The 27,829-nt window shown below is 50.5% G+C and overlaps 1 protein-coding gene across 1 annotated transcript in view; it reads right to left on the bottom strand.

The window, feature by feature from the left end:
• LOC136557330 (collagen alpha-1(VII) chain-like) overlaps window positions 1–26,712 on the bottom strand; it is a 95,873-nt gene extending 69,161 nt beyond the window's left edge. Inside the window, exons 1-18 of the mRNA XM_066551065.1 lie at window positions 26,637–26,712; window positions 24,566–24,749; window positions 23,848–24,007; window positions 23,089–23,182; window positions 21,921–22,094; window positions 20,224–20,378; window positions 17,727–17,856; window positions 15,403–15,519; window positions 14,743–14,898; window positions 13,337–13,453; window positions 10,095–10,241; window positions 9,813–9,932; window positions 7,984–8,142; window positions 5,630–5,758; window positions 5,251–5,400; window positions 3,613–3,750; window positions 2,663–2,809; window positions 1,819–1,938 (exon numbers count right to left, since the gene is read on the bottom strand). Coding sequence (XP_066407162.1) covers window positions 1,819–1,938; window positions 2,663–2,809; window positions 3,613–3,750; window positions 5,251–5,400; window positions 5,630–5,758; window positions 7,984–8,142; window positions 9,813–9,932; window positions 10,095–10,241; window positions 13,337–13,453; window positions 14,743–14,898; window positions 15,403–15,519; window positions 17,727–17,856; window positions 20,224–20,378; window positions 21,921–22,094; window positions 23,089–23,182; window positions 23,848–24,007; window positions 24,566–24,749; window positions 26,637–26,712 — 2,473 coding nt within the window. The remainder of the gene's footprint in view (window positions 1–1,818; window positions 1,939–2,662; window positions 2,810–3,612; window positions 3,751–5,250; window positions 5,401–5,629; window positions 5,759–7,983; window positions 8,143–9,812; window positions 9,933–10,094; window positions 10,242–13,336; window positions 13,454–14,742; window positions 14,899–15,402; window positions 15,520–17,726; window positions 17,857–20,223; window positions 20,379–21,920; window positions 22,095–23,088; window positions 23,183–23,847; window positions 24,008–24,565; window positions 24,750–26,636) is intronic.
• Between the last annotated feature and the right edge of the window lie 1,117 nt (window positions 26,713–27,829).

Here is a 27,829-nt window from a genome sequence, read left to right as displayed (position 1 = left end):
GAATGAATGGAAAGTTTGATGAAAAATAAAATCAAACTTGACTGAGAAATTTGGCTGCACACAATTCATAGTTTTGATTTAAAATAATGATAGGGAAAAAAGTCTCATAATAATGACTGCTATTTCCTAAGTGCTTTACTTTAGAAATAATAAATTTTGAATTTGACATTGTTCAAAGCGGAATTTGTAGCTTTTTTATCCCAAAATACCATTTTCCTTAGAAAAAAATGACCCAAAAAGCTCAGTTTGTATGTCAAGAATTAAAACCAGTGCAAATAATCTGTTCCACTGTCATCAACTCATGGAATTAAGGTCGGAAAAGATCTCCAAGGATCAAATCCAGTTTGCTGTTCTCAATTCTCCACAAAAATTTTTGGAATGAAGGTTTTCCTCCTTTAAATAAAATCGTAAAATCCCTCTTGAAATTTGACTTAAACTCTTGTTCTTCCCTCCCTGAATCAAAATAGTCATAATTGGTTTATTTAGTCTGATCCACAGGTGTAATGATCCCAAGTGGAATAGGAAGGGATCCAATTTTTTTATGGGACAGGCTGGGTGGAATCAGCTGGGAAAAGGGCATTAAATGAGCTTAAAAAGGAGCAAGAAAAATGTGTAATAAAATAATGTTTATTTAGGGAAAAAAAAATCAAGTTGCATAAAGGAAAATTAATCAAGACAAAAAAAAAAAGGGCCAAATTTTAAATCAAACAAAATTTAAATCCCAGTGTTGGCAGTTGGGATAATTAACCAGGAAAAATTGGAATTACTCACTCAGGAGCATAGATTTTATCCTATGGAGAAGTGGGGTCAGGATTCATCTGCTGGTGATGGGAAATCAATGTTTATGAACCCATTGCAGCTGGATCGATGGAGGGAGGGCACAGGGGGACTGTCAGACATGGGATTATCCACTCCTGATTCCCTGGCAACTCTGAAATCAGGGATTTCTGCATCCTTCCAGATCAATACTTGAACAGCATAGCACAGGAACGGGAACAGTTGCTTTGGATCACTAAAATCACTCCAGAGATCTCCAAAGGTTCCATTACCAAACCGCTTTTCCATAATATTTATCCCCCCCAAAAAAAATGCTGCTGTCACGGGATGGTTCACCCTGAGTGACACAACCTGCAAGTTATGGAGCTGCCAATCCTGAAATATCCTTGGAATTTAAAAAAAAAAAAAAAATTAATGCTCCTGGTAGCTCCAAAAGCACTGCAGGGATTACAGGGAATTCCACTGGATTTGGTTTCTTTATTGACTTTGGACATGAACTCATCTTAGAAAAAAGTTTGTGGTTGAAGCCACAGGGACAACTTCAAATTCAGAGAGGATTTTAGTCCATTCCAGGAAAAAAAATCATGGAGTCGGTGCTTTAAAAGGGCAAATCCTGAAAAGCCAAATCAGTTGGGAAAAGGAATGGTGAGGAATGATTAAGGAATTTTTAAAAGCCCTTCACAGCAGAGCAGAGATTTGAAACAGATAAAAATGAGGTTTTATGGATGACAAAACTCCACCTTTTTTTTTGGTGGATTTGATGGACAGGAAGGGACACAGATAATGCCAAATTTCCTTTTTCCTGAGGAAAAAGGAAATTCCTTTTCCCCACCCCTCCTTTTTGTCCTCCCCATGAGGATTTTGCAATGGCCAAATGGGACATTTTGTGAGCCTCCTCCAGCTCCCATTTTCCCTCTTTTTCAGCGAAATGGAGAAGCCGAGATGAAGGAAGCCATGGAAACCTCCAGGGTTCTCCTGCTGAGCAGGATCCAGAGGAGCTCGGGAGATGAATCAGGGTTTCCTTCCTGCCCCAAACGTTACCTGAGGACAACCCCCACATCAGCAAATACAGGGATGCTCCAGGGACGGAATTCCAGGACAGCAAAACGCTGGAATCCGTGGCCTCCTGCACGGTGAATTCCATCACTTTGGGCAAATCCACTGTCGGAAAAGCGAGGGACAAAGCTTAGGGGCTGGAGACGGCTTTGGGGGCATTTCTGCCTCCCAGATTCCGTGATTCTGGTGGGAGGAAGGAGATCCTTCAGCACTTCAGGTGTTTTCCAAGCAGCTGAATCAGACCAGGTTCTCATTTGGTGGGATTTGGGGGAAATTTTGCCAGATCTTCAGTCTGGACTTTAAACCGACTGAAACTTGAGGTTTTGGGATGGGTAATGAAGTTCTTCTGGTGATTTTTTTTTCCAGATGCTCCCGGAAATCCCAGTGTTGGCTCCACACCCCTGATTTTCTCCTTGGTTTAATCTCAAACCTGCCCGTTTTGGCACAACTCATGAGGGATGTTGGCCTTTACCTGCTGGAAAAGGTCAAGATATTGCATAAAGAGGGAATTCCAAGATAATGTGCCACAAAAATGGAAATTATTGGCAGGGGAAGACAGGGAAATACCAATATTCCTTGATAATAAGGAGAAAGGATCAATGTCTGTTTTTTTTTGTCGGATCTGAGAAGAAACAAGGTCGGGTTGGATGGGGTTTGGAGCAACCTACAGAAGGTGTTGGAAGTGGAGGATCTTCAAGGCCCCTTCCAACCCAAAACATTCTGGAATTCCAGGAATGAGGTGTGCATCAACCAAAACTGGTTGATATTTCTTTTTCTTTCGCTCCCCTATGGAGATGCTCTTATCCCGATCCACGAATCCCATACTCACAGGTTTTGGCCGTGAGCACCATGGGGTGTCCCTCCTGCCCCTTTCCCACTGCAGACACGGAGATGGTGTAGGTGGTGTTGTCCTTCAGTCTGGGAATCGTGAAGGAAACGGCCTCTGCTGGGACCAGCTGGGAGGATTCCGAGTCACCTGAGAGGAGACGTGCCAAAAAACCCGTGGTGTCCACGGAAAGGGAAGTGTTAAGAGCCATTGTTACAGCAGCTTCACACACATCTGACAGGGTCTGGCCAGGGAGGAGAGTTAGGGACTCATTTTGCCCACGGGGAAACTGAGGCACAGACATATCTTATGAAAAAATCCTTTTGTGGGGATCTTTTCTCCTGAGAAGCCTCAGGAACAAAATGTAACCAATGGTTATCTGCTGCTGTGGAATGCAACAGGTGCATCTGGGATTGGTCCATGTTGGTTGTTTCTAATTAATGGCCAACCACAGTCCAGCTGGCTCAGACTCTCTGGTCAGTCACAAGATTTTGTTATCATTCCATTCCTTTCTATTCCTTTCAAGCCTTCTGATGAAATCATTTCTTCTATTCTTTTAGTGTAGTTTTAATATATCATTTCTTTTAATATAATCTATAAAATAAAATAATAAATCAGCCTTCTGAAACACGGAGTCAGATTCTTGTTTCTTCCCTTGTCCTGGGACCCCTGTGAACACCACCACAGAAACTGAGGCACAGGCAGAGGAGAGATCTGGTCACAAATGTGGAAAGGAATTAATTCTTGGAATTCCCAAGTCCTAACTATATTTATATCCTTGGTTAGAGCCTAAAGCTTAGCTCAGATCTGGTTTAGAGGAGTTCGGCCTGTCCCTGTAGCCATTGAAGCCCCCAACCTACCCCAACCACCCATGGAAAAAGGAATTTCCTGAGCCAAACTCCCCCATTTTTGTGGGTTCCTTGTGCTCCCTGTCTGAGGATTGGGATTCTTACCATTGGATGGCTCCCAGGATATCTTGTAGTGACTTATCCCAGGAAGCCTTTTCCAGGCCAGCTTCAAAGTGCTGACACCAGTGTCGGTAACCCGCAGGTCCTGGATGGTCGGGATGGGGTTGGAATCTCCAGAAGGAGCTGGAAAAACGAACCAGGATAAGATTTCAGCTCAATCTCGGAGCAGCACCATGCCTTCAAGCTGTGGTGGAGGAGAAAAGTTTGGGCATTCATATCAATATCTACTTTCCAAACATTATCCAGGATGTCAGGCTGAAATTCCTAATGGATCCATGGAATCCAAGCTGAGGAACCTCATCCACATCTCTCACCACCCACACCAAACTGGTGACACGCAGAGGGACACGAAAAGAACTCCAGAAGAGGATGGATCATCCAGACACATCTTCAAATTCCCCGAAAAACTCATTGAGATGGACTCAGGTGAAGAAGACACGGAAAGGAGCCAGAATTCCGTGTTGGAAGAGGCAGAGCCACAACCTGTCGCCCTGATTTTTTAAGATTTTCTGAGCCTTCTGATGTTTACATTCTTGTCACAGACTTTCTCACACACTTTCTGTAAGTAACTTATTCTTTTGCATTCTTTTATGGAGGAGGAGAAATTTGATGGACTGTTGGTTTGTCCAGTGTCATTGGGGAGGTGGCACTGTCACCCTCCAATCCACTGTCACTTTTAGAAATCCATAAATGTTGGAGTCAGGAAATAAACTTCCCTTTTTTCACCTTGCTTGTGTTGTTTCATGTCCTGTAGTGACAACAATCCAAGGAATTCCCAAAACCTCAGGAGTGCAGGCTGGTGAGTGACCCTGGGTGGTGCCTGCGGAGATGCTCCTGCATTCCAAAGGTGCTTCTGGATAAAAAACTCTGGGAATTGCGTTGATAAATCCAGGATTGTCCAACATGCCAGAAGAATGTGTCCACTCCCTCCCATGGGAACAGCCAGGGATTGTTGCCACCAAGCAATGAGGGCTGCTCGTGCCTCCACCATCCACAGGATATCCTGAGCTGTATCCACCAGGACCGTGGAGTCCAGCTCTTAAGTGGATGAACACGAGGATTGAACCCAAAACTTCGGTGTTTTTATCACCAGGCTCTGACCAACTGGGCCAATCCCACGCCCAAGACCAACCCAAGCTTTGCCTCCCAAACTGAGGGAGGGTTTTTTCTGTCGCCATGATATTTTATGAAAAAATCCTTTTGCTAGGATCTTATTTTCCTGAGAAGCTAAAAGGCCTCAGAAATGAAATGTAAACAATGATTATCTGCTGCTGTGGAATGCAACAGGTGTATCTGGGATTGGTCTCATGTGGTTGTTTTTAATTAATGGCCAATCACAGTCAGCTGGCTCAGACTCTCTGGTCAGTCACAAGATTTTATTATCATTCCATTCCTTTCCTTTCAAGCCTTCTGATAAAATCCTTTTTTCTATTCTTTTAGTGTAGTTTTAATATATAATTTTCTTTTAATATAATATATATATATAATAAAACAATAAATCAGCCTTCTGAAACATGGAGTCAAGATTCCCATCTCTTCCCTCATCCTGGGACCCATGCGAACACGACCACATTTGGTGACCCTGAGTGAGGAAAAATTCCACGTTTTCCCAGCAGGACTCACCTGTGAGGTGAGTTAGGATCACCTCGGGCCCCTCGGTCCTGCTGAACACAGCCCGGACGCTGACCCTGTACAGGGTGTTGGGCACCAGCTGCTCAATCCGATGGGCCAGCACTCGGCTGCCCAGGTACCGAGTCCTGGCAACCTGTTTTCCTGGAAAAACGGGGATATTTCAGAGCCTGGAGCTCTCTTCCTTCCTCCAAAGGAAATTGCTGCACTGCCCAGAGCTCTGGGGATTATCTCCATAAATAAAACCAGGAAAACAAAGAGGAGGAAGGACCTCCAACAGGACCAAGTTTCCCAGCTGTGGGATCTCTTTCCTACCCCCCAAGGTGGGGTCAGGAATTTGGGAAGGTGCCTGGAATGTCCTTTCCCTGCTCACCTTTTCCTGCTCCCACAGGGCTCCAGCTGAGTTTGAATTTGGTGGCAGCGGCTGTGGCACTCCAGGCCAAGGACAGGCTGGTGCTGGTGTGGGACGTCACCTTGAAGTTGGAGACTGATCCCAGAGGAGCTGCAGGACAGGGACAACATCAGGAGAGCCCTGATTCCTGCCCAAGGGCTCATCATTAATGAGTCAAAATTATATCCAAGAGTTTTTTGATATAATCGAGTTCTTTGCTTATCCTTGGTGTCTCCTCATCCTCAGCTGGAGAGACGCCACTCCCTGAGGTCATCAAGGAGCACGTTCTGCCTTAGATCCAGTGGGACCAAGGCCAGGCCAGGCCAGGGTGATGGGGACAACATCAGGAGTGTCCTGATTCCTGCCCGAAGGCTAATCATTAATGAGTCAAGATTATATTGAAGGGTTAATGAGTCAAAATTGTATAAAAGAGTTAAAACGGCCTCTTTGCTTATCCTTGGTGTCTCCTCATCCTCACCTGGAGAGATGCCACTCCTTGAGGTCATCAAGGAGCATGTTCTACCCTAGATCCAGTGGGACCAAGGCCAGGCCAGGCCAGGCCAGGGTGATGGGGACAACATCAGGAATGCCTTGATTCCTGCCCGAAGGCTCATCATTAATGAGTCAAGATTATATCGAAGGGTTAATGAGTCAAAATTATGTCAAAGGGTTAAAAATGGTGTCTTCGTTTGTCCTTGGTGTCTCCTCATCCTCAGCTGGAGAGACACCACTTTTTACTCCCTGAGGTCATCCAGGAGCACGTTCTGCCCTAGATCCAGTGGGAGCAAGGCCAGGACAGGCCAGGGTGATGGGGACAACATCAGGAGTGTCCTGATTCCTGCCCGAAGGCTCATCACTGACATGTTAATTAGTAAAAATGGTATAGAAGGGTTAAAAATGGCCTCTTTGTTTATCCTTGGTGTCTCCTCATCCTCACCTGGAGAAACACCACTCCTTGAGGTGATGAAGGAGCTCGTCCTGCCTTAGATCCAGTGGGACCGAGGCCAGGCCAGGCGGTTCAGGGATCCATGGAGTCAGTTCAGGAGATCCATATCCCAGTTCCCCAGGTGAAACACCCACCCAGAGCTCTCCTGGCTGTGGAATATTCCCAGTTCTCTTCCCCACAAGGGTCAGATCTCTTTCTCCAGGTGGTATTCCAGGGTTTCCAGTCACCTGCTGCCACTTCAGAACCTTCTCCAAGAATTCCCCCTCTGCTTTTGGATCAGCAGCGCTGCCCCTTCCCTGCTCCCAGGGCAGCCCGGAAGTTTGAGAGACAGGGACAAGGTTTGTCCATCACCTTTCCCTATTTGACACAAAGGGTTTGCACCTGCTGCCTCTTGCCCAGGGAATCTGATCTCCCGGAAGGATTCCTTTGGAATTATGGAATTCTTTAGGAAGGGGACAGCCCTTATCACCAAGCAGAAAGGACTGCACTAGGATGTCCCACCCTCTTCAACTTCCTATGGTTTCCTACAGCAGATTTTACCCAGATTTCCTATTTTTCACATTTTTTTTCAGATGGATCCTAACAATTTTGAGGACTCAATATTGGTGTGAAATTCAGGATATTTGGAAGACCAGTGAGTTCAGATTGGGCACTTCACCACTGGGGAGAGACTTTGGATGAGGGAGAGTGGCTTTAAACTGAACCAGAGCAGGTGGAGGTTGGATTTTGGGAAGGAATTCCTGCCTGTGAGGGTGGGGAAGCTCTGGCACAGATTTCCCAGAGAAGCTGTGGCTGCTCCATCCCTGCAAGCGTCCAAGGCCAGTTTGGATGGGCAACATGGGATAGTGGAAAATGTTGGAACAAGATGGGCTTCCAACCCTTCCAAACCTTCCAAACTTTCCAATCCTTCCAAACCTTCCCATTCTTACAACCCTTCTAAACTTTCCAACTTTTCCAAACCTTCCAACCCTTTCAACTCTTCAAACTTTCCAACCCTTCCAAACATTCCAAACCTTTCCAACCCTTCCAACTTTTCCAACCCTCCCAAACTTTTCCAATCCTTCCATACATTTCAAACCTTCCAACTTTTCCAAACTCTTCCAAACATTCCAACCCTTTCAACTCTTCCAACTTTTCCAAACTCTTCCAAACATTCCAACCCTTTCAACTCTTCCAACTTTTCCAAACTCTTCCAACCATTCCAACTTCTTCCAAACATTCCCACTCCTCCAGTCCTTCTAAACTTTCCAACCCCAACCAATCTGGGACCTTACAAACCCGAAGCTCTTCCAGACCACAGGGACAGCCCTGGTCAGGGTCACACGAGGTCGAACCAGATACTCAGAGGTTACGTCCTGTAGCAGCTCCTCCATCCTGCCCCTGCACTCACCTGTCCTGGCCGAGGTGGTGACGCCGGGGCCCTCCCCGGGCCCGAAGAGCACGGACAGGGAAATGACGTACTCGGTGTCGGGGGCCAGGCCGCGGAGCTGCTGGGACGTCACCGACCTGCCCAGGGACAGGTGCCGGGGACGGTCCTTGCCAAAGAACTCTTTGGGAGAGAAAAGAGAGAAGAAAGAGGCTGGAGAGCAGCTCCGTGGCATCCTGGGAAATGCACCGCGTTCCCTCGGCTGGAGGACACAAGTTACGAGACAATCCAGGAGGAATTTCTTCACAGAGGACACAAGTTCCAGGACAATTCAGCAGGAATTTCCTCATGGAAGACACCCCCTCCAGGACAATTCAGGAGGAATTTCCTCATGGAAGACACCTGCTCCAGGACAATTCAGGAGGAATTTCCTCATGGAGGACACCTGCTCCGGGACAATTCAGGAGGAATTTCCTCATGGAAGACACCCCCTCCAGGACAATTCAGGAGGAATTTCCTCATGGAGGACACCTGCTCCAGGACAATTCAGGAGGAATTTCCTCATGGAGGACACCTGCTCCAGGACAATTCAGGAGCAATTTCCTTTTGGAAAGGGTGGTCAGGCATTGGAAGGGGCTGCCCAGGGAGGTTTGGAGGGCCCATCCCTAAAGGTGTCCAAGGAACACCTGGATGTGGCACTTCCATCACAAGGTTGGGATTGGGCACAGGTTGGACCTGGAGGTCTTTTCCAGCCTCAGTGCTGCTGGGATTCCATGCGTCCACCAGGGCAAAGGAGAGTTTTCCTGTGGTTATTTATTTTGGAATTTTAACACCTGAACAATCCAAACCAGTTGAGAGGGACTGAATCCAAACCATCTCACATCCAGAGAGCACAGGAATCTGGGAATGCTCCCCGTCTCCTTCCTGGGCTCTCGCACTGTGTGGGGCTGGGGCCAGGTTGGTTCCATGTAGGAAAGACATTCTGTGCTGCTCTTGTGAGCCAGCAGAGGCTTCCTGATGATAAGGAAAGCCCCTTATCTCTCCTGGGGAAGACACCAGGGTTGTCACCATGGAGATGTGATGGAGGAGGGAAAGTTAAGAGATACAGACTCCAGCTGGCTCACAGAATGACTCCCTGATCACCCACTGAGAACTTTGTTTCTTTCCTATAACCAATGGGCAGTGAATGTGTCTGTTAAGTGAATGTAAATATCCTGACAAAGTATAAAAGCAACATGTTGCTGTAATAAATCTCTCTTGTGTCACAGACATCTTTTATGAAAAATCCTTTCCTTAGGATTGTTCCTCCTGAGAAGCTGAGAGGCCTCAGGAACAAAATGTAAACAATGGATATCTGCTGCTCTGGAATGCAACAGGTGGGTCTGTGATTGGCCCATCTTGGATGTTTGTAATTAATGGCCAATCACAGCCCAGCTGGCTCGGACAGAGAGCCAAGCCACAAACCTTTGTTATCATTCCTTCCTATTCTATTCTTAGCCGGCCTTCTGATGAAATCCTTTCTTCTGTTCTTTTAGTATAGTTTTAACGTAATATATATCATAAAATAATAAATCAGCCTTCTGAAACATGGAGTCAGATCCTCGTCTCTTCCCCAATCTGAAAACTCCTGTGAACAGGGTCACACTCTTGCACCCTTCTGATGGAGCCGTGGCACTTTGTGCTGCGTCGTGCTCTATAACGACATCACCTCAGGGCCAGGAATAATCCCTGGCTTCAGCTCACGCTCTGGAATTGCGGGAGAGGCTGCTTGGAGCACTTCATGGGCTGGACCTGCCCCACTCCCAGCACTCCTGAGGTTCTCCCATTCCAGGGAAAGCAGAGGTGGATCTCACCTGGTGTTGGGCCCCAGGCCAGCCGGTACCCGGTGGCTCCCATGACTGAATCCCAGGACACCAGGAGGCTGTTGATGGAAATCTCGCTCACTTTCAGCATCTGGACAGTGCTGGATGCCACTGCAGGACAGAAGAGATGCCCGGCTCCATCGAGGTCCCAACAGCTCCGAAGACGTCCCCAAACCCAACGATGCAGAGAAGTGACAGAAGTGACACCAGCTCTGCGCCAGCACCCCCCATGTCTGCATGGGCTGAGTGCCACCCCTGCTGCAGGACACTCACCCGTGGTGGCTTTGCCAGTCACCATCGGTCCCTCAATGTCCCCAAAGATGGGGTTGATGGTCACTGTGTGCTCCATGCCCGGCTCCAGCCCCTGGATCATGTAGTAGCTGTAGGAGCTGCCCAGGGTCACGTCCTGGATGCTGCCCTCTGTGAAGGGAATGGCGTACCCTGGCTCAGCCACTGTCCCCTGGCTCAAACCGTGTCCCCTGGCTCAGCCCCTGTCCTCTCCTTCCTCTCCTGTCCCCTGTCCCAGCTCCTGTCCCCTGTCCCAGCCTGTGTCCCCTGGCTCAATCCCTGTCCCCTGTCCCCACTCGTGTCCCCTGGCTCAGCCCCTGCCCTCTCCTGTCCCAGCCTGTGTCCCCTGGCTCAATCCCTGTCCCCTGTCCCAGCTCCTGTCCCAATCCCTGTCCCCTGGTTCAGCCCCTGTCCTCCCCTGGCTCAGCTCGTGTCCCCTGGCTCAGCCCCTGACCTCCCCTGTCCCAGCCCCTGTCCCCACTCATGTCCCCTGCTCAGTCCCTGTCCTCCCCTGTCCCACCTCCTGTCCCCTGTCCCAGCTCCTGTCCCCTGTCCCCACTCGTGTCCTCCCCTGTCCCCACTCGTGTCCCCTGGCTCAGCCCCTGTCCTCTCCTTCCTCTCCTGTCCCAGCTCCTGTCCCCTGTCCCAGCCTGTGTCCCCTGGCTCAATCCCTGTCCCCTGTCCCAGCCTGTGTCCCCTGGCTCAATCCCTGTCCCCACTCGTGTCCCCTGGCCCAGCCTGTGTCCCCTGGCTCAATCCCTGTCCCCTGTCCCCACTCGTGTCCCCTGGCCCAGCCCACCCTACCGGGACCACCCCAGGTGGGTGCAGGTGGAAATAACCCACATCCACCGGGAAGAGCTCAGGAATCACCGAGGCAACTCAGGATTTGCCAAAAACCAGGAAAACCCCAAACCGGGCATGTTGGGGTCTGGGAGCGACCCCATAAAGGTTCCACAGCCTGCCCAGCCCTGGTGACTCCGTGCTGGAGCCATCCTGCCTCCCCTGCAGGAGCTGAAGCCAGCGATGCCCCAAAGCCCAGTTTTAATGTCCTTGTTGCGGGCTAAACCCAGCTCAGCTGGGTGAAGCTGCCCAGCAGGAGAAGAGTTAAACCCGAATTCCTGCGGATCCACCCGCGATTCCCAGCGGCAGGCAGCAGGATGTGGAGGAAAACCTCTAAAAGAGGGAAAACGCCTTTCCCCCTTTGGTCACTGGATGGTGCCACGTCCCCATTTTCTGTTCCAGCAGCACCAGGAGCTCCATCCCCCTTTTCCCACCTGCTCTCCACATCCCCCACCTCCAGTTTGGGCTCATCTAATCCCGGTTTTAAAAGCCGGACGAGTAAAACCAAACCCCTCCCGTGCAGCAGGGTCCGGATCCCGTCACCACACCCCTAATCCCGGGATGGGGTGGGGTTTGGGAAGCGGACCCAGAGTTTGGGCTCATTTTATCCCGGTTTTAAAAGCCAGACGAGGAAAACCAAACTCATCACCGTGCTTGGGACAGGCAGCAGGGTCCGGATCCCATCACCACATCCCTAATCCCGGGATGGGGCGGGGTTTGGGAAGCGGACCCAGAGTTTGGGCTCATCTAATCCCGGTTTTAAAAGCCGGACGAGTAAAACCAAACCCCTCCCGTGCAGCAGGATCCGGATCCCGTCACCACACCCCTAATCCCGGGATGGGATGGGGTTGGGGAAGCGGACCAAGGGGGGCTGCCCTTGGGATTTTCCACCCCTGGAATTGGGGTGAGCTGGTGCCGGATGCACAAGCAGCTGGAAATCCGGGGTGGAGGTGTTGTGGTTGTCTCACTGTTCCCTCAGTGTCCCCATTCCCAGACAGAGCTCTGTCCCTAGCTGGGATATTGGGCACAGCAAACTGCTGAGGTTTGGGTTCATTACAAAGCCATAAAAGCTGGTTTATGTCTTCCCTGGGAAGGTTTTCCCCTCCTGGTGACCTCTGGAGCTGTTCTCCCACTTTTCTGGTGGAGATGTCTCCTTCCACCATAACCAGGGGAGCTGAGGGAGAGAAAAATGTGGTTTTGGTTCAAAGCCTGGGTGTCCTGACACCCCTGAGCCCCAGAAACATCCATCTCCCAAGGCCAAAATCTGCCATCAATCTGGAATTTCTCACTCCTGCTCCCTGTCCCAGCAGCACAGAAAATATCTTTGGGTTCAGGGCAGGGGAAAAGCTCCAGCTGAAAAGGTGGATCTGTCTCCAAACTCCCAAATTTGCCCAAAAAAATGAGGATTCTGGGGGATGCAGCCTGGCTTTAGTGCTGCAGAGAGAAAAGCCACGAGCACAGGCACCTCTAGGCTGTCCCCCCAAAAATCACATACTCAGTTGTCCCCCCAAAAAAGGGGTGACTCCAAATACACTCAGGGCTGTGCAGCTCTGCAGGGAGGGCTTTCCCAGCTCCTCTCAGCTATTCCAAGGCTCCTCATGGAATAATAATTCCATGCAACAAGGTTGGATATCCACAAGCCTGCTCCATGCAGGCCCACAGCAGGAAATTTTGCATCCATGGCAGAGAAAACTCCACCGGTTACAACCCCCCCCCCAAAAAAATCCCAGTTCCCTCCGGACACAGATGGAATCCAATCCAATCCAATCCAAAGTGCATCCAACACCTTGGGAATTTCACAGCTCCCACCTTTCCATGACCTGCTCACTGATACACACCTCCAGCCCTGTTTGTACCTGCTGATGTCCAGGTGAGCCTGAATCCCACCCTGTCTGTCCTGCTGATGTCCAGGTGAGCCTGAATCCCACCCTGTCCTGCTGATGTCCAGGTCAGCCTGAATCCCACCTTGTACCTGCTGATGTCCAGGTGAGTCTGAATCCCACTCCTTCCATACCTGCTGATGTCCAGGTGAGCCTGAATCCCACCCCATCCATTCCTGCTGATGTCCAGGTGAGCCTGAATCCCACCCCATCCATTCCTGCTGATGCCCAGGTGAGCCTGAATCCCACCCCATCCATACCTGCTGATGTCCAGGTGAGCCCGAATCCCACCCTGTCTGTCCTGCTGATGTCCAGGTGAGCCTGAATCCCACCCCATCCATACCTGCTGATGTCCAGGTGAGCCTGAATCCCACCCTGTACCTGCTGATGTCCAGGTGAGCCTGAATCCCACCCCATCCATACCTGCTGATGTCCAGGTGAGCCTGAATCCCACCCCGTCCATACCTGCTGATGTCCAGGTGAGCCTGAATCCCACCCCGTCCATACCTGCTGATGTCCAGGTGAGCCTGTATCCCGTTGCTCCCCGGACAGGGCTCCACCGGGCCTGGAGCGTGTCCGTGGTCTCGTTCTGCAGCACCAGGTTCTCCACAGGCAGGAGCTTCACTGGAAGGAGGATGGGAAGAAAATTTCAGAGCATCCACTCCGCTGTTTGTCCATCAATGTTCCCCTGGCTCACCTGGGTGGAGGGAACACCTGAAGGGAGGTGGCCGGGTGGGACTGGGCTCTGCTCCCACGGAATGAGGGGCAGGACAAGAGGGAATGGCCTCAAGCTGTGCCAGGGGAGGTTCAGGTTGGATTTTGGGGAAAACCTCTTGATGGAAAGGGTGGTCAGGCATTGGAAGAGCTGCCCAGGGCAGTGGTGGAGTCACATCCCTGGAGGGATTTCAAAGCCACGTGGATGTGGCACTTGGGGACATGGCTGGGGATGGTTGGATTCAGGGATCTTAGAGGGCTTTTCCGGCCTTAATGATGCCAAGAGAGGGATTTCCAGGAGCTCCTGCCCAGGGGCTGAAGGCATCTCATAAACCAGAGGGAGAACAGCCCAGTCTGTCCCTGTCCCCTGTTTGGGACCAAACAGCCTTGTTTTCCCTCCTGTTTTGCACCCACACTTCACAATCTCCAACATTCCCCCAAACTTTGGGATGGCACTGAGGATGTCCATGAGGGAAGAGTCAGGATGGAATTGGGAAGATCCTGGTGCTGGGGACAGTTGGATTCAGGGATCTTAAAGGGTTTTTCCAGCCTTAATGATTGATTGCAAGAGAGGGATTTCCAGGAGCTCCTGCCCAGGGGCTGAGGGCATCTCATAAACCAGAGCTGGAACATTCCCATCTGTCCCTGTTCAGGACCAAACAACTTTGTGAAGTGTGGGTGCAAAACAGGAGGGAAAACGATCTCCCACATTCCCCCAAACTTTGGATGGCATTGAGGATGTCCATGTCCATGAGGGAAGAGTGAGGATGGAATTGGGAAGATCCTGGTGCATGAGGGCACCAACTCTGAGGTGGGGACGGTTGGATTCAGGGATCTTAGAGGGTTTTTCCAGCCTTAATGGTTCCCTGAGAGGGATTTCCAGGAGCTCCTGCCCAGGGGCTGAAACCATCTCATAAACCAGAGGGAGAACAGCCCAACCTGTGACCATCCAGGACCAAACATCCCCAAGCACCAACTTTGTGAAGTGTGGGTGCAAAACAGGAGGGAAAACCATCTCCCACATTCCCCCAAACTTTGGGATGGCATTGAGGATGTCCATGTCCATGAGGGAAGAGTCAGGATGGAATTGGGAAGATCCTGGTGCGTGAGTGCACCAACTCCGAGGTGGGGACAGGACAGCTGGGGACAAAAGGGGCCAACCACGGTGGGGACAAAAGGGATGACCCCTCAGCTCTTACATGTCCTGCCCAGAGCAGCCACGGGCTGGCTCGGGCCCTCAGGATACACGGCGTAGATGCTGATGCTGTATTCCCTGTCCTCCTGCAGGTTTTCCAGCAGGTGGGAAGAGACATCGCCCCGCAGGATCTGCTCGAAGGTCACCCCGGGCTTGCTGGCTGCAAAATTGAGGAGAAAAGGGACAGTGAAGCCTTCCCAGGAGGATAAACCCCACCAGGGAGGTCATCACACCACGGAGGCGGCTCGGGGGCCTGGTTGGAGCCTCCCAATCCATGTGGTGGAATTCTGGCTGTGCCGTGCCAGCCCTCAGATCCCACGGAGGGGAGTGGGAGGCATCCCAAACTCATCCCAAATCCCCACCAGAGCAGGCACTTGGGAGGGAAAAACATCTGGATGTGCCAGGGCAAACAGGGAATTCACAGTGTCATCCTCAGCTTGTTCTTCCAAGGAAAAGTCCTTCCAAGGACTCTCCTCCATGCTGGAAGAACCACAATATTTGGAAATGTCTATCCTGGAACTCTTTCCAGAGTCATGCCAGGAGTTCACAGCACCTTCCCTTGGATCATTGCTCCTTATAAAGCAAACACCAAGAAAAAAATAAGAAGAATCAATTAAAAATGGATTAAAATTAATAAAATTAATAAAAAAATGATAAAACTCACCCCTGGGGATGTAGATCTTGTAGCCCTCCAGCTTGCCCAGGGGAGGTGTCCAAGCCACCCTCAGGCTGAAAAGCCCTTCTTCTATCACACGGAAATTGGTGACTGGAGGCACAGGAGCTTTGGGGACACAAAAACAGGGCAGAAATGGAGGTGGCAGTGCTGGAATGCTGGAAAAGATCCTTGGAAAATCTTTTGTCTTCAGGGACAGAGAGACACAAAGAGGAGAAGCACCAACTCTGGTTCCTTAAAACCAACAATCCCCCTCCCTACCAACTCTTTTTCCACTGGAAAATAGGGACAGAACATCCCAGGGCAGAAAGTTTGGGAGTTTTCTCTGGGATTGCTGTTGGGATCTGAAATATCCTTTCACAAGCAGAGGAAATCTCCCCTGGGCAGGGGAAACTCTGCAGTTCTTGCAGACTGGGCAGGAATCAAAGCCATGAATCAAAGCCTGCTTTGCTCCCACGGCCACAATTCCAAGGGAGAGGAGCCCATTTGGATCCAGCCAGCCACGGCAGACGGATTTATGGCTCCTGCCTCTGGCTTCGTGTTGGGGATAATAAGAGGAGAGATCAAATGGCTTTATTTCCACCCATAAAGACATTCCATCTTCTTGCTGGCAAGTACAGATGAGCCAAACCTCATTGAGGAGCTTTATTTATTCATCCTGTCAGAGACCTTCCCTCGAGAAGACAAACAATTCCGGGCGGTGCAGGGGGTGAGGGGAGGGAACAAAAGGCAGGGAGGGAAGGAAGGAAGGAATAATTCTTCACAAAATCCCTCGGGCAAAGCAGGATTGGAGCTTCATCCCGGGAGCAGAGTGGGATTAGTGAGCTCTGAAAATCCCTGAAAGCAGAGGTGATGAAAGTCCAGTCCCACTTTCAAACGTTCTCCTGGCATATCCCCATGTCCATTCTTGGGAATGGAGATTCCTGCTTTTGGTGGGGACACCCCTCAAAGCCACTCCTTTATTTATTCATCCTGTCAGAGACCTTCCCTCAAGAAGACAAACAATTCCAGACATAGCAGGGGGTGAGGGAAGGAAGGGAAGGGAGGGAAGGGAGGGAAGGGAGGGAAGGGAGGGAAGGGAGGGAAGGGAGGGAAGGGAGGGAAGGGAGGGAAGGGAGGGAAGGGAGGGAAGGGAGGGAAGGGAGGGAAGGGAGGGAAGGGAGGGAAGGGAGGGAAGGGAGGGAAGGAATAATTCTTCACAAAACCCCTCAGGCTAAGCAGGATTGGGGCTTCATCCCGGGAGCAGAGTGGGATTAGTGAACCCCTTAAACTGTGAAAATCCCTGAAAGCAGAGGTGATGAAAGTCCAGTCCCACTTTCAAACGTTCTCCTGGCATATCCCCGTGTCCTTTCTTGGGAATGGAGATTCCTGCTTTTGGTGGGGACACCCCTCAAAGTCACCCCTTGAGGGTCAGCAGAAGAGATTTGCCCCTGGACATTGGTCTGGGTGAGTGACATCAATCTCTACCTCAATAATTGGGGGGGGGGGGGGGTTTGCTAATTATATTACAATTACTTTAATATAATTACTATAGTATAATTACTTTGATGAAGTGCATTGTTCTGTCCTATCCTGGTAGTTTCAGTTTCTCTACTGTGCAGTAAATAATTTTGATTAAGATCTTTTAATCTACTCATTTATCATAAGAAATCATAAATTTCAACATAAATTTTATATAATCTAAATAAACCTGGTTTGCCATCTTTAATCCCTGGACAAAGTTCAACCACACCTCTATAATTCCTTAGATTTAATGCATTGACAGCCTGGGGTTGGGATTGGATCCAGCCCCATCCAGGCTTCCTCTTGGAGGAGTTTGGAAAGCCAAGGAGCTTCCTGTACCTCAGGACTCACTGGAAGCTTCTCTAATAAAATTTGAAGCTCCAAACCCATGCCACCATCCATCCCTCATCCATCTGTCATCCATCCATCCATTCCTCATGCTTCCATCCCTGTCTCCATCCCCCTATTCATCTATCCTGCTATCCATCCCACCATCCATTTCTCCCCTTCCTCGTCCATCCATCCCACAATCCATCCATCCATCCATCCATCCATCCATCCATCCATCCATCCATCCATCCATCCATCCATCCATCCATCCATCCTCCCCTCATTCATCCATCCATCCCCTCCGTCCCTCATCCATCCATCCATCCCCTCCGTCCCTCATCCATCCATCCATCCATCCCCTCCGTCCCTCATCCATCCATCCCCTCCGTCCCTCATCCATCCATCCATCAATTATCCCTCAATCATCCCTCTGTCCCTCATCCCTCCCTCAGTCCCACGGGGCTGGCCCAGGGGACACTCACCCGTTTTCCCTTTGGTGGCTGCTGGCTCCCCGAGGGCCCCTCCGTAGCTGGCCCTCACCGTCAGCACGTATTTGGTGCTGGGCTTCAGATCTGTCACCAGCACCGTGGTGGTGTCCCCGTCCACCTCCATCTGCCACACAGGGGGACAAGGGACACCGGTGTCACGCCCACAGCAGAAGATCAGGCCACCCTCCACACCTGCTCGAGGTGACTTCCAGGAGCGGGAGCCTCTTAAAACCCTCACCCAGATGTTGTGATCCTCAAATTGTGGAATAACCCGGGAAATAGAGCGTGGAGAGTGCATTAAGGGTAAAGGTGATCTCAAATTCCTTTGAAGAAAATGAAGGGAAAACAACCAAGAAAGTTCCTTTTTAAGCTCAGAGAAGGAATTTTTGATGTAACCTGAGGGCAGGAGATGGAAACAGAACTCCAGGATCTCATAATAACAGGGAAAACACAGAAGCTGCCAAGGATGATCATTCCAGTTAAATACAATTTTAATAATTAATACAATTAATAATCTCCGCCTTAATAATTTAAGCTTTCATAGCTTTGTTCTATTATTAGGAATCAAAGCTTTTAGGGCAAGTATCTTCTGCCCTTCAATGTTACTCCCAAACTTTGTGCTGTGTGGGATGAGCTGGAGCACACGGCAGCATCCCTCACACAAGGACATGGAAAATCCCAAAATCCACGGAGATCTCACCAAAATGAACAGCCCTGGCAGCAGGAGGAGCAGGAGATGCTGCCAGAGAGACTGGATAGGATGGAGTGGTGGCATCATAAAGACAAGGAGAGAAAGGATTGGATATCGGGAAGGTTGGGTGCCACCCCCTAACCCAGCATGACCTCCCAAAATTGGGAGCTGGAACCCAGCGCTGGGAATTGTAACTGGTGAATCCCACGGGGGATCCACACCCATGGAGGATCTACAGCTTCATATCAATCCTCAGGAATTCCTGCCAATCCCGCTGTGCCCAGGATGGCTGAGGGATGAGGCTGAAGGATCCAGGATGGCTGAGAGATGTGGTGCCACCTCCTAACCCGGCCGTGCCCTCAACATGGGATGAACCCCCAACTTTGGGAACTGAAACTTACGGATCCCGTGGTGGATCCACACCCATGGTGAATCTCCACCTTCATTCCAGCCCTCAGGAATTTCCACCAATTCCATTGTGACCAGGATGGCTGAGGGACATGGTGTCACCTCCTAACCAGGCTGTGCCCTCAACATGGGATGACCCCACAACACTGGGAAAGGAAACTCAACATTGGGAACCGAGCCGCAACATTGAGAACTGAAACTGGCAGATCCCATGGTGGATCTACAGCTTCATGTCAAGCCTCAGGAATTCCTGTTGATTCCACTGTGCCCAGGATGGCTGAGGGATGTGGTGTCACCTCCTAATCAGGCTGTGCCCTCAACATGGGATGACCCCACAACACTGGGAACTGAAACTGGGGGATCCCATGGTGGATCCACACCTTCACTTCAACCCTCAGGAATTTAAACCAATTCTGTTGTGACCAGGATGGCTGAGGGACATGGTGCCATCTCCTAACCAGGCTGTGGGATCAACATGGAAAAACCCCACAACATTAGGAAAGGAAACCCAGCTTTGGGAACTGAAACCCAACACTGGGACTGAAATTGGTGGATCCACACTTTCATTTCAACCCTCAGGAATTCCTGCCAATCCCGCTGTCACCGGGATGGCTGTGGGACATGGAGTGACCACCCAACTGGGCTGTGCCCTCAACATGGGATGAACCCCCAACATAGGGAACTGAAACTGGTGGATCCCATGGTGGACCTACAGCTTCACTTCAAGCCTCAGGAATTCCTGCCAATTCTGTTGTGTCCAGGATGGCTGAGGGATGTGGTGTGACCTCCTAATTGGGCCGTGCCCTCAACATGGGATGAACCTCTGGATGTTGGGAACTGAAACCCGACATTGGGAACTGGACCTCAACACTGAAAACTGAAACTGGTGGATCCCATGGTGGATCCACACCTTCACTTCAACCCTCAGGAATTCCTGCCAATCCTGCTGTGCCCAGGACGGCTGTGGGACATGGAGTGACCTCCTAACCAGGCTGTGCCCTCAATGTGGGATGACCCCACAACACTGGGAACTGAACCCCAACTTTGGGGACTGAAACTGGTGGATCCCATGGTGGATCCACACCTTCACTTCAACCCTCAGGAATTCCCACCAATCCTGCTGTGCCCAGGATGTCTGAAGAACATGGTGCCACCTCCCAACTGGGCTGTGCCCTCAACATGGGGTGACCCCACAACATTGGGAACTGAACCCCAACACTGGGGACTGAAACCGGTGGATCCACACCTCCACTTCAACCCTCAGGAATTCCTGCCAATCCCGCTGTCACCAGGACGGCTGTGGGACACGGTGTCACCTCCTAACTGGGCTGTGCCCTCCGCATGGGATGACCCCACAACACTGGGAACTGTAACACGGGAACATGACCCTACCTGTCTCTGGTGCTCCGGCTGCCCCAGTGGCAGCGAGGGGTGGACGTGGACGTGGTACCCTGTCACCCTGCCCGTGGCTGCCACCCACGAGAGCCTCAGGGAGCTGTGGCTGTGCTCGCTGACACGCAGCTCCCGAGGGCCCAGGATCTGCTCAGCTGCAAGAGCACAAAGGGAAGAGTTTGGATTGGATTCCACCACGTGTGGAAGTTCGTGGATGGAGTCAACGCATTCCACAAGAGAAAGCCATGGGTGTCACTCAGGTTGGGAGAACAGGGACACCTGGGGTCTGTTTCCAGACAGGAGATGATCCAGCAGGAATTTTTTTTTTTTTTGGCCAGTTTTTCGACAGCACAAATCAAGAAACCAAAATTTTTTTTGGTTACACTTCCCCAGTGAACACCTGGTTAATGCAAGGGGCAGCAGCTCCTCCCTGCCCTACTCCTTCCCAACGCTGGAGAAATCTGCCAGGAAGCTTGGACTCTCCATGGAATGTCCCAGGAAGCCTGGATTTTCCATGGAATGTCACAGGGAGCCCTGAAGTGCTGCAGAACCACAGAAGAGGCCCAAAAAAAAAAAAAAAAAAAAAAAAGAGAAAAAAGAGACCCTTTAAAGCCTCAGGTGAAGTTCTCCCCATTTCTACCCCAAGCTTTGAACTCAGCTTCCCATGAGCTCCTGAGCCAAGAAGGGGCAGGAATTCAGTGCCATCACCTCTGGATTCACTGCAGTGTCAGGATCTCTTTGGAAATATATTTGGAGACCTCTTTGGATCTTCAGCAGGGAATGGAGTTCTTCCTCAGACCCCAAGCTGTGCTGCCAGAATTCCCTGTGACAATCCCACAACGGAATACCCCAAGGAGCAGAAATGCTGCTCCATCCCATCGCTGCTCCTTTTGTTTGATCCAGCAGCAAAATCAAAAAATAGGGATACCAGGATCTGATATCCCTTAAAAAAAAAAAAATCAAAAAATAGGGATACCAAGATCTAGTATCCCTTAAAAAAAAAAATCAAAGAATAGGGATACCAGGATCTGATATCCCTAAAAAAATCAAAAAATAGGAATACCAGGATCTGATATCCCTAAAAAAAATCAAAAAATAGGGATACCAAGATCTGGTATCCCTTAAAAAAAAAATCAAAAAATAGGGATACCAGGATCTGATACCCCTAAAAAAATAGGGATACCAGGATCTGGTATCCCTTAAAAAAAAAAATCAAAAAATAGGGATACCAGGATCTGGTATCCCTTTAAAAAAATAAGAAAATAGGGATACCAAGATCTAGTATCCCTTAAAAAAAAATCAAAAAATAAGGATACCAGGATCTGGTATCCCTTTAAAAAATAAAAAAATAGGGATACCAAGATCTAGTATCCCTTAAAAAAAAAAAATCAAAAAATAGGGATACCAGGATCTGATACCCCTAAAAAAATAGGGATACCAGGATCTGGTATCCCTCAAAAAAAAAATCAAAAAAATAGGGATACCAGGATCTGATATCCCCAAACAAACTATGGAGAGGCGGCCACAAGAAAAACACCCAGGATCACTGTCCCCAAGCAGGAGCTGGTTGCTCCTCTGGGATCACCCAACCCCTCCAGCTCCCTCAGAGGGACATGGGAAGTTCATCCCCATGGAAGCACACCCAGAGGCTGGTTTAAGCAGATGGAAAGCAGGATCAGGGGAGAACCCGGACACACCTTGCACCCTGTGCTTGACAGGACGTGGTGGCTCTGAGGCGGTGAAGCAGAGCCTCCGAGAGAGTTTGGGAGCCACGTCTGGGAGCAGCTGGAAATCCTCCACGTGAAGCAGGTGCTCCGCGGTGGGATCTGAAGCAATCCTGCCCAGCTCGTTCTTGTCAGCATCCTTGATCCCTAGGGGAGGGAAAGAGGACATCAAACACCATCCACGGGGCAGGCCAGGCTTTGGAAAGGGGGAGCAACGTGCTGGGCTTTGAGTTTGACACCAATTTTGGGTTGTGCTGCCAAGGAAGAGGAGGGAAGAAGGAATGGAGCCTCAAGCTGGATGGGGGAAGCAGAGGAAGCCTCTTCCAGCAGGGAAAAGAGGTCAGGATTTCTCCAGAGGTACCATAGAGATGTCTCAGTGCTGGTAATGGGCTGAGAGGTGGGGAAAAAAGGAACAGGGCAGGATCTGGCCTTGTCCTTCCCATTGGGTACAGAGACATTCCTGCGCTGATTTGGGATTTTGGGAGGCTGTTTGAAAATTCCAGGGTCTTCCTGTGGTTGAAAAAAAAACAAAAAGGGGGAACAACCCACCCAACAAACAAATCCTTCCCCAATTTCCATCTCACATTGGTTCAAATCGACCTGGCTGCTCTTTGTATCAAAATCCCACCAGCATTCCTGTCATTCCCTGGGATATTTGGGGAAGGGAAGGATTTGGCTGGTGGAATTTCACTCTTGGGGATGGGGGGAGCAGTGGAACCCTTCCTCACTCATGGAATTATCCCGAGGGACATTTTTGAGTCAATCTCTGAGTCCCTTTAAGAGAAAACTTCAGAAGTAAAAGCATTTTCAATTTTTTTTTTCTCTAAATGTGACATCAAAACATTTTGACTTTTATGGAACCATTTATCGAACCCTCTCTGAATTCCCAAGTGGCTTTGACAGGTACAAAATCACAGATTCTCACTGAATAAATCAGTTTTTAACAACAACAACAACAAAAATATCCAAGAACACAGCAATTTTCCTGGACTTGCGGGAAAGGCTGAGCCTGGGGATGGGAGCAGTTTTCAGGAAGAGGGTGTGGTGAACCAAGAATGGTTCCTGGGGAGAAGAACGAGGGTCGGTCACACAGGAGAAGAACGAGGGCTGGTCTCACAGAGGACTTGGTGGCCACACGTACCCACAGCAAACACTGTCACCCCCCCATCCTGCAGGATCCGGGCTCCCTCTTCCACGGAATCGCTGGATTTCCCATCCGTGATCAGAACCACCGCCTGCAAGGGTTGGGATAACAGCCAGGGAAGAAACGGGCGCGACATCAGGGGGGTCACAATGGGAGCTGTGGGGTTTTGCATCCATGAAATCCCTCTCTCGGAATGAAATCCTTCACAAACCCCACACCTCTGAGGAGGCTCCCATGGAATCATTGCCATGAGCTGCTCCTCTGAGGATCTTCCCTGCAGGGCCCTCCTGCCCTTGGTGTCTCATCTCTGCTTGGAGCAGGAGCTCCAGGAGGAAATTCCTGCCAGCGCAGGGAGAGGATTCATCCCTACAAGTCCTCATGAGCAGCTCTCAAAGGTTTGGATTGGATACTAGGAAAGAATTCCTCCCTGTGGAGAGGGACAACTTGCAAGATCATGGAGCGCTGGGAGAAAGTGGGAATGGCTTCCCACTGCCAGAGGGCAGGGATGGGTGGGACCTTGGGAAGAAATTCCTGGCTGGGATGGAATTTCCAGAGAAGCTGTGGCTGTTCCTGGATCCCTGGAAGTGCCCAAGGCCAGGCTGGATGGGGTTTGGAGCAGCCTGGGACAGTGGGAGGTGTCCCTGCCATGGCAGGGGTGGAACTGGATGATCTCTGAATTCCCTTCCAACCCAACCCATTCCATGATTCTGGGATGACCCAGCTGCTCCCTGGACAACGCCTCGGGAGCTCGCCCACCTTTGCTGCCTCCCGTCTCAGGGTGTCCTGGTGGGCCAAGGCCTGAGCTGCAAAAGCCAGGGCTGAGCCTGTTTGGAGGCTGCTGCCTTTGGAGGAGAGATCCTGAGCTGCATCCAGCCTTTCTCTGATGGTCGCGTAATCTGTGAGCTCCACGCTCATCCTGGGAATGGGAGATGGGGGAATAAAGAGCAGGGGGTGCACTGAAAATGGCCATAACCAGCAATAACATTGAAATTTACTTTTTTCCAGTTGCCCAGAGAAGCTGTGGCTGCCCCTGGATCCCTGGAAGTGTCCCAGGCCAGGCTGGATGGGGCTTGGAGCAGCCTGGGATAGGGGAAGGCGTCCCTGCCCACAAAAGCTGGAATGAAATGGTCTTTAAGGTCCCTTCCCACCGAAACCATTCCATGGATTTAACTCATCCCAGAAAGTTCTCCTCACAGTGGCCAGGGTAGTGCAGGGAATGAGCCCCAGATCCTGGTACCACGACCAAGGACCTAAAGCTTGGAATTTGGGTGTTAAACCCATCCTTCCTGCCCTGAACTCGGAATTTGGGTGTTAAACCCATCCTTCCGGCCCGGAAAGAATTCCCTGTGGCCAAGCACCTCTGGTTGGCTCTGCTGAGGGTCCAGCTCCTGCTCAGAGGTTCCCCAGAGCTGCAGAAGCGCTTCACCCACGAGCTGGACCCCAGAGGTGGCTGGAGGAGGATGCTCAGACCCACCTTGGTGTCTCCCCATACAGAGCCAGGCCCAGCTGGACTCCTCCTGTCCGCGTCCCCGCGCTCTCGAAGGACCTGGCCACGCTCCCGATGAAATCCTGGAGCAGCCGGGAGCTCTCCTTCCCTGCGCTTCCCTCCGAGTGCCCCACCAGGAACAGGACCTCGGACACCTCTGCTGTCCTGCAAGCTGGGGGACAAGAGGGACAGACAGGGAGGCTCATCCCACACCATGGAGTGAGGGACACCCCCAGAACCGCCCGAATTCCCAGGACACCCAAGGGAAGGAGACGGAGAGACCATTCTTCGGTGCTTCCCAGAGTGTTGTGTTCTCCTTAATTTCCTCCTAACCCTTCATTTGGATGTTCGGACCCAGGAGAAGCTTCTCATCCAGAGATGCCCCATCTTGGGAAGTCTCCAGGGCCAGGACAACCCAGGACAGTGGAAGGTCCCTGTCCATGGCAGAGCTTCCTCCATCCATGCTGGTTTTTGAGAGGCTTCCTCACCCCACCCTCATTTGCATCCGGGGATAATGAGGAGGAAAACAACAAATAAGGGATTCCAAAGGGTGGGATGGTGCCCTTTCCCCTATAAACATGACAATCCCAGCTCATTCTGGGGGCTTTCAGTTTTTTATTTTTTTTTTTAGGGGGGCCAAAAATTTCCCAAAACCTCAGAATTCCTGCTTGGATCAGGCACCCGGAGCTGTCATGGGAAATGTGGGATGTTAAAGATATTTGGATTGGTACCTTCTGGAGGAAATCCCACCCTGGACAGCTCTATCAATCACAGGGGGATAGGGTGGGAGTGGGAATTTTCCATGAACATCCCGTTCCATTCATCACAGCTGTGCCAGAGACATCTCCAAACTTTGATTTATTACCCTGCTCCCAGCCCGGAATTAAACAGCACCAGAGTCAAGTTCCTTGGTTAATTGATGGACAGCAGCTTAATTAAGCTAATTTCCAAGCTGATGCTGAAGATTCCATTAACTCCTTGTTGAATTTAATGGATCTAGATGGATCTGAACCTCCAAACCAGGGGGTTGTTGGAAAAAGGAGGATCCCACCCAGCCTGGGACAATCCTGGGAGCTCTGGGGGATGCTCCCAAGGATCTCCCCCCATGAGACCAAAAATACATCCATGAGACTCTTCCCTGGAATTCCTTTTCCTCCTGCTTTTTGGATCCAGCCCCTCATCCCCAAAAGGTCTTTGTGGGCCTGCATGGAGCTGGGGAGGCAAATCCTTGTGCCATCCCAACTCCCTAAAAACCAGGAGAAGGATTCAAGGCTTCCTTGAGGTTTTCCCTCTCCCATTTCCCATGTGGTGGCTGGAACCAGGTTTTGGAATTCAGAGTGGATTTGTTTTCCCTTTCTCCCCACTTTCCTCTGGAGCAGAGGCAGGACACTGAGCAGAGCCCTGACCTCTCCATGAATCCCAGAGCAGGAATTCAGGCCCTGAATTCAGGCCCTCAATTCAATCCCAGCGCAGGAATTCAGGCCCTCAATTCAATCCCAGCGCAGGAATTCAGGCCCTCAATTCAATCCCAGCGCAGGAATTCAGGCCCTCAATTCAATCCCAGCGCAGGAATTCAGGCCCTCAATTCAATCCCAGCGCAGGAATTCAGGCCCTCAATTCAATCCCAGCGCAGGAATTCAGGCCCTCAATTCAATCCCAGCGCAGGAATTCAGGCCCTCAATTCCGGCCTGAACTCAATCCCAGGGCAGGAATTCAGGCCTGAATTCAATCCCAGAGCAGGAATTCCTCTGAGGATCTTCTCTGCAGGGTCCTCCTGCCCTTGTGTCTCATCTCTGCTCGGGGCAGGAATTCCAGGAGGAAATTCCTGCCAGCACAGGGAGAGGATTCATCCCTACAAGTTCTGAATTCCTTCGGAGGCGCTCTGTTATCCACACGATCCCAACCCAGGAGGATCCTGAGCAGGAATTAGAGGCACCACAGCTCCACCCTGACAGATCCATGAGTGGATCCAGGAAAATCTGCTTGGAAAAGGGATTTTCCTCCCCAAAACACCCCAGGTGCCGCACCCGTGGTGACCCAGGTGTCACTTGTCACTCACCTTCATGAGCAGCCCCAGCTCGGAAGGGCCCCGTGGCCACCACCAGGACAAGGATCTGGATGTGGGCACACGACATTTCCCTTGGGAAGCAGCTCCTGGGAGTTCCTGGAAGCCAGCACAGAGCCTGGAGAGCCCCTCACCTGCAGAGGGAAAGAGGTTGGAGCTGGGGCCACCTGAGGGTGACGCTCCCACCCACCCTCAGTGCCAGGAAAAGCTTTTCTCCTGCTGAAAAGGCTCCTCCTGGCTTGGAAAATTGGGATTGAAATCCATAAGTCCTTGAATTCCTTCATTTCTTCTCTAATGCTGAGAGTTCAGCTTTGCCCCTCCTTTCCCAGTATCAACCTGAGGCAATGAAGCCCAAATGGTAATGTTGGTGCTGGGATAAAAGCAGGAGAAACTTCCCACTTCAATTAATCCGGGAGAAAAAGCCTGGAAAATCAGATTTCAGCTGCATCCAACCCTGATCTCCAGGCTCCTAAATCCAAGATGAACTTGCTTGAGGATGCAGCCCACCATGCCAGAGGAGTCTGGAATTTTGGTCATTCCTGGTGGTTTAAGGGCTCCCCAAAACTGCTGCAGAATTCCCCCTCTGGAAAACAGGGAATTCTCCCTGTGGAGCAGAAGTGGTGCTGCCAAAAGGAATTTTATTCTTTTTTAATGGGCAATCAAATGTTCTTCTCCTGCTCCAAGCCTCACCTGCTCCCAGGTAAGCATGGACAACTTCCAAGGTGGAAATTATGGATTGAGGGAGGGAAAAAAAAAATTCTCAATAGCTTCATCCAGCTTCACTCTTTTCTAGGGATTTCATTCCAATTAACACCAGGGATTAATGAGAATAAGGAGTCCCTCTAAGATTCCTGTGACAATGAAGGTCCCAGGAGTTTAGGAAGGAGGATTTCAACTTGGAACCATCCAGGGGAAAAGCAGGGAAACACCTGGTGAGTCCTGGGAATGACATCCAGACTCTCCTCTCTTTTTTCCTGCTCCATGGTGACTCCCCACAAATCAGATTTTCACACTGAAAACACCTTTTTAAGCTAAACTTAGAGGCTTTTCCAAGCAGAAAATTCCAGCTGGGTGTTTCTTGGGAAGATGATCTCCAGGCAGAACCTTCCTCCCTCTCCAAGAAGCACAATTTGAGGGAAAAAAATGTTGGATTTGCCCATGCAGCTGCTGCAAACAGCAAGGGAGGG

This window comes from Molothrus aeneus, chromosome 5 (genome assembly GCF_037042795.1).
Source record: "Molothrus aeneus isolate 106 chromosome 5, BPBGC_Maene_1.0, whole genome shotgun sequence".
NCBI lineage: Eukaryota > Metazoa > Chordata > Aves > Passeriformes > Icteridae > Molothrus > Molothrus aeneus.
The sequence above is the reverse complement of the archived record's forward strand: the minus strand, read 5'-3'. Positions and strand labels throughout refer to the sequence as shown.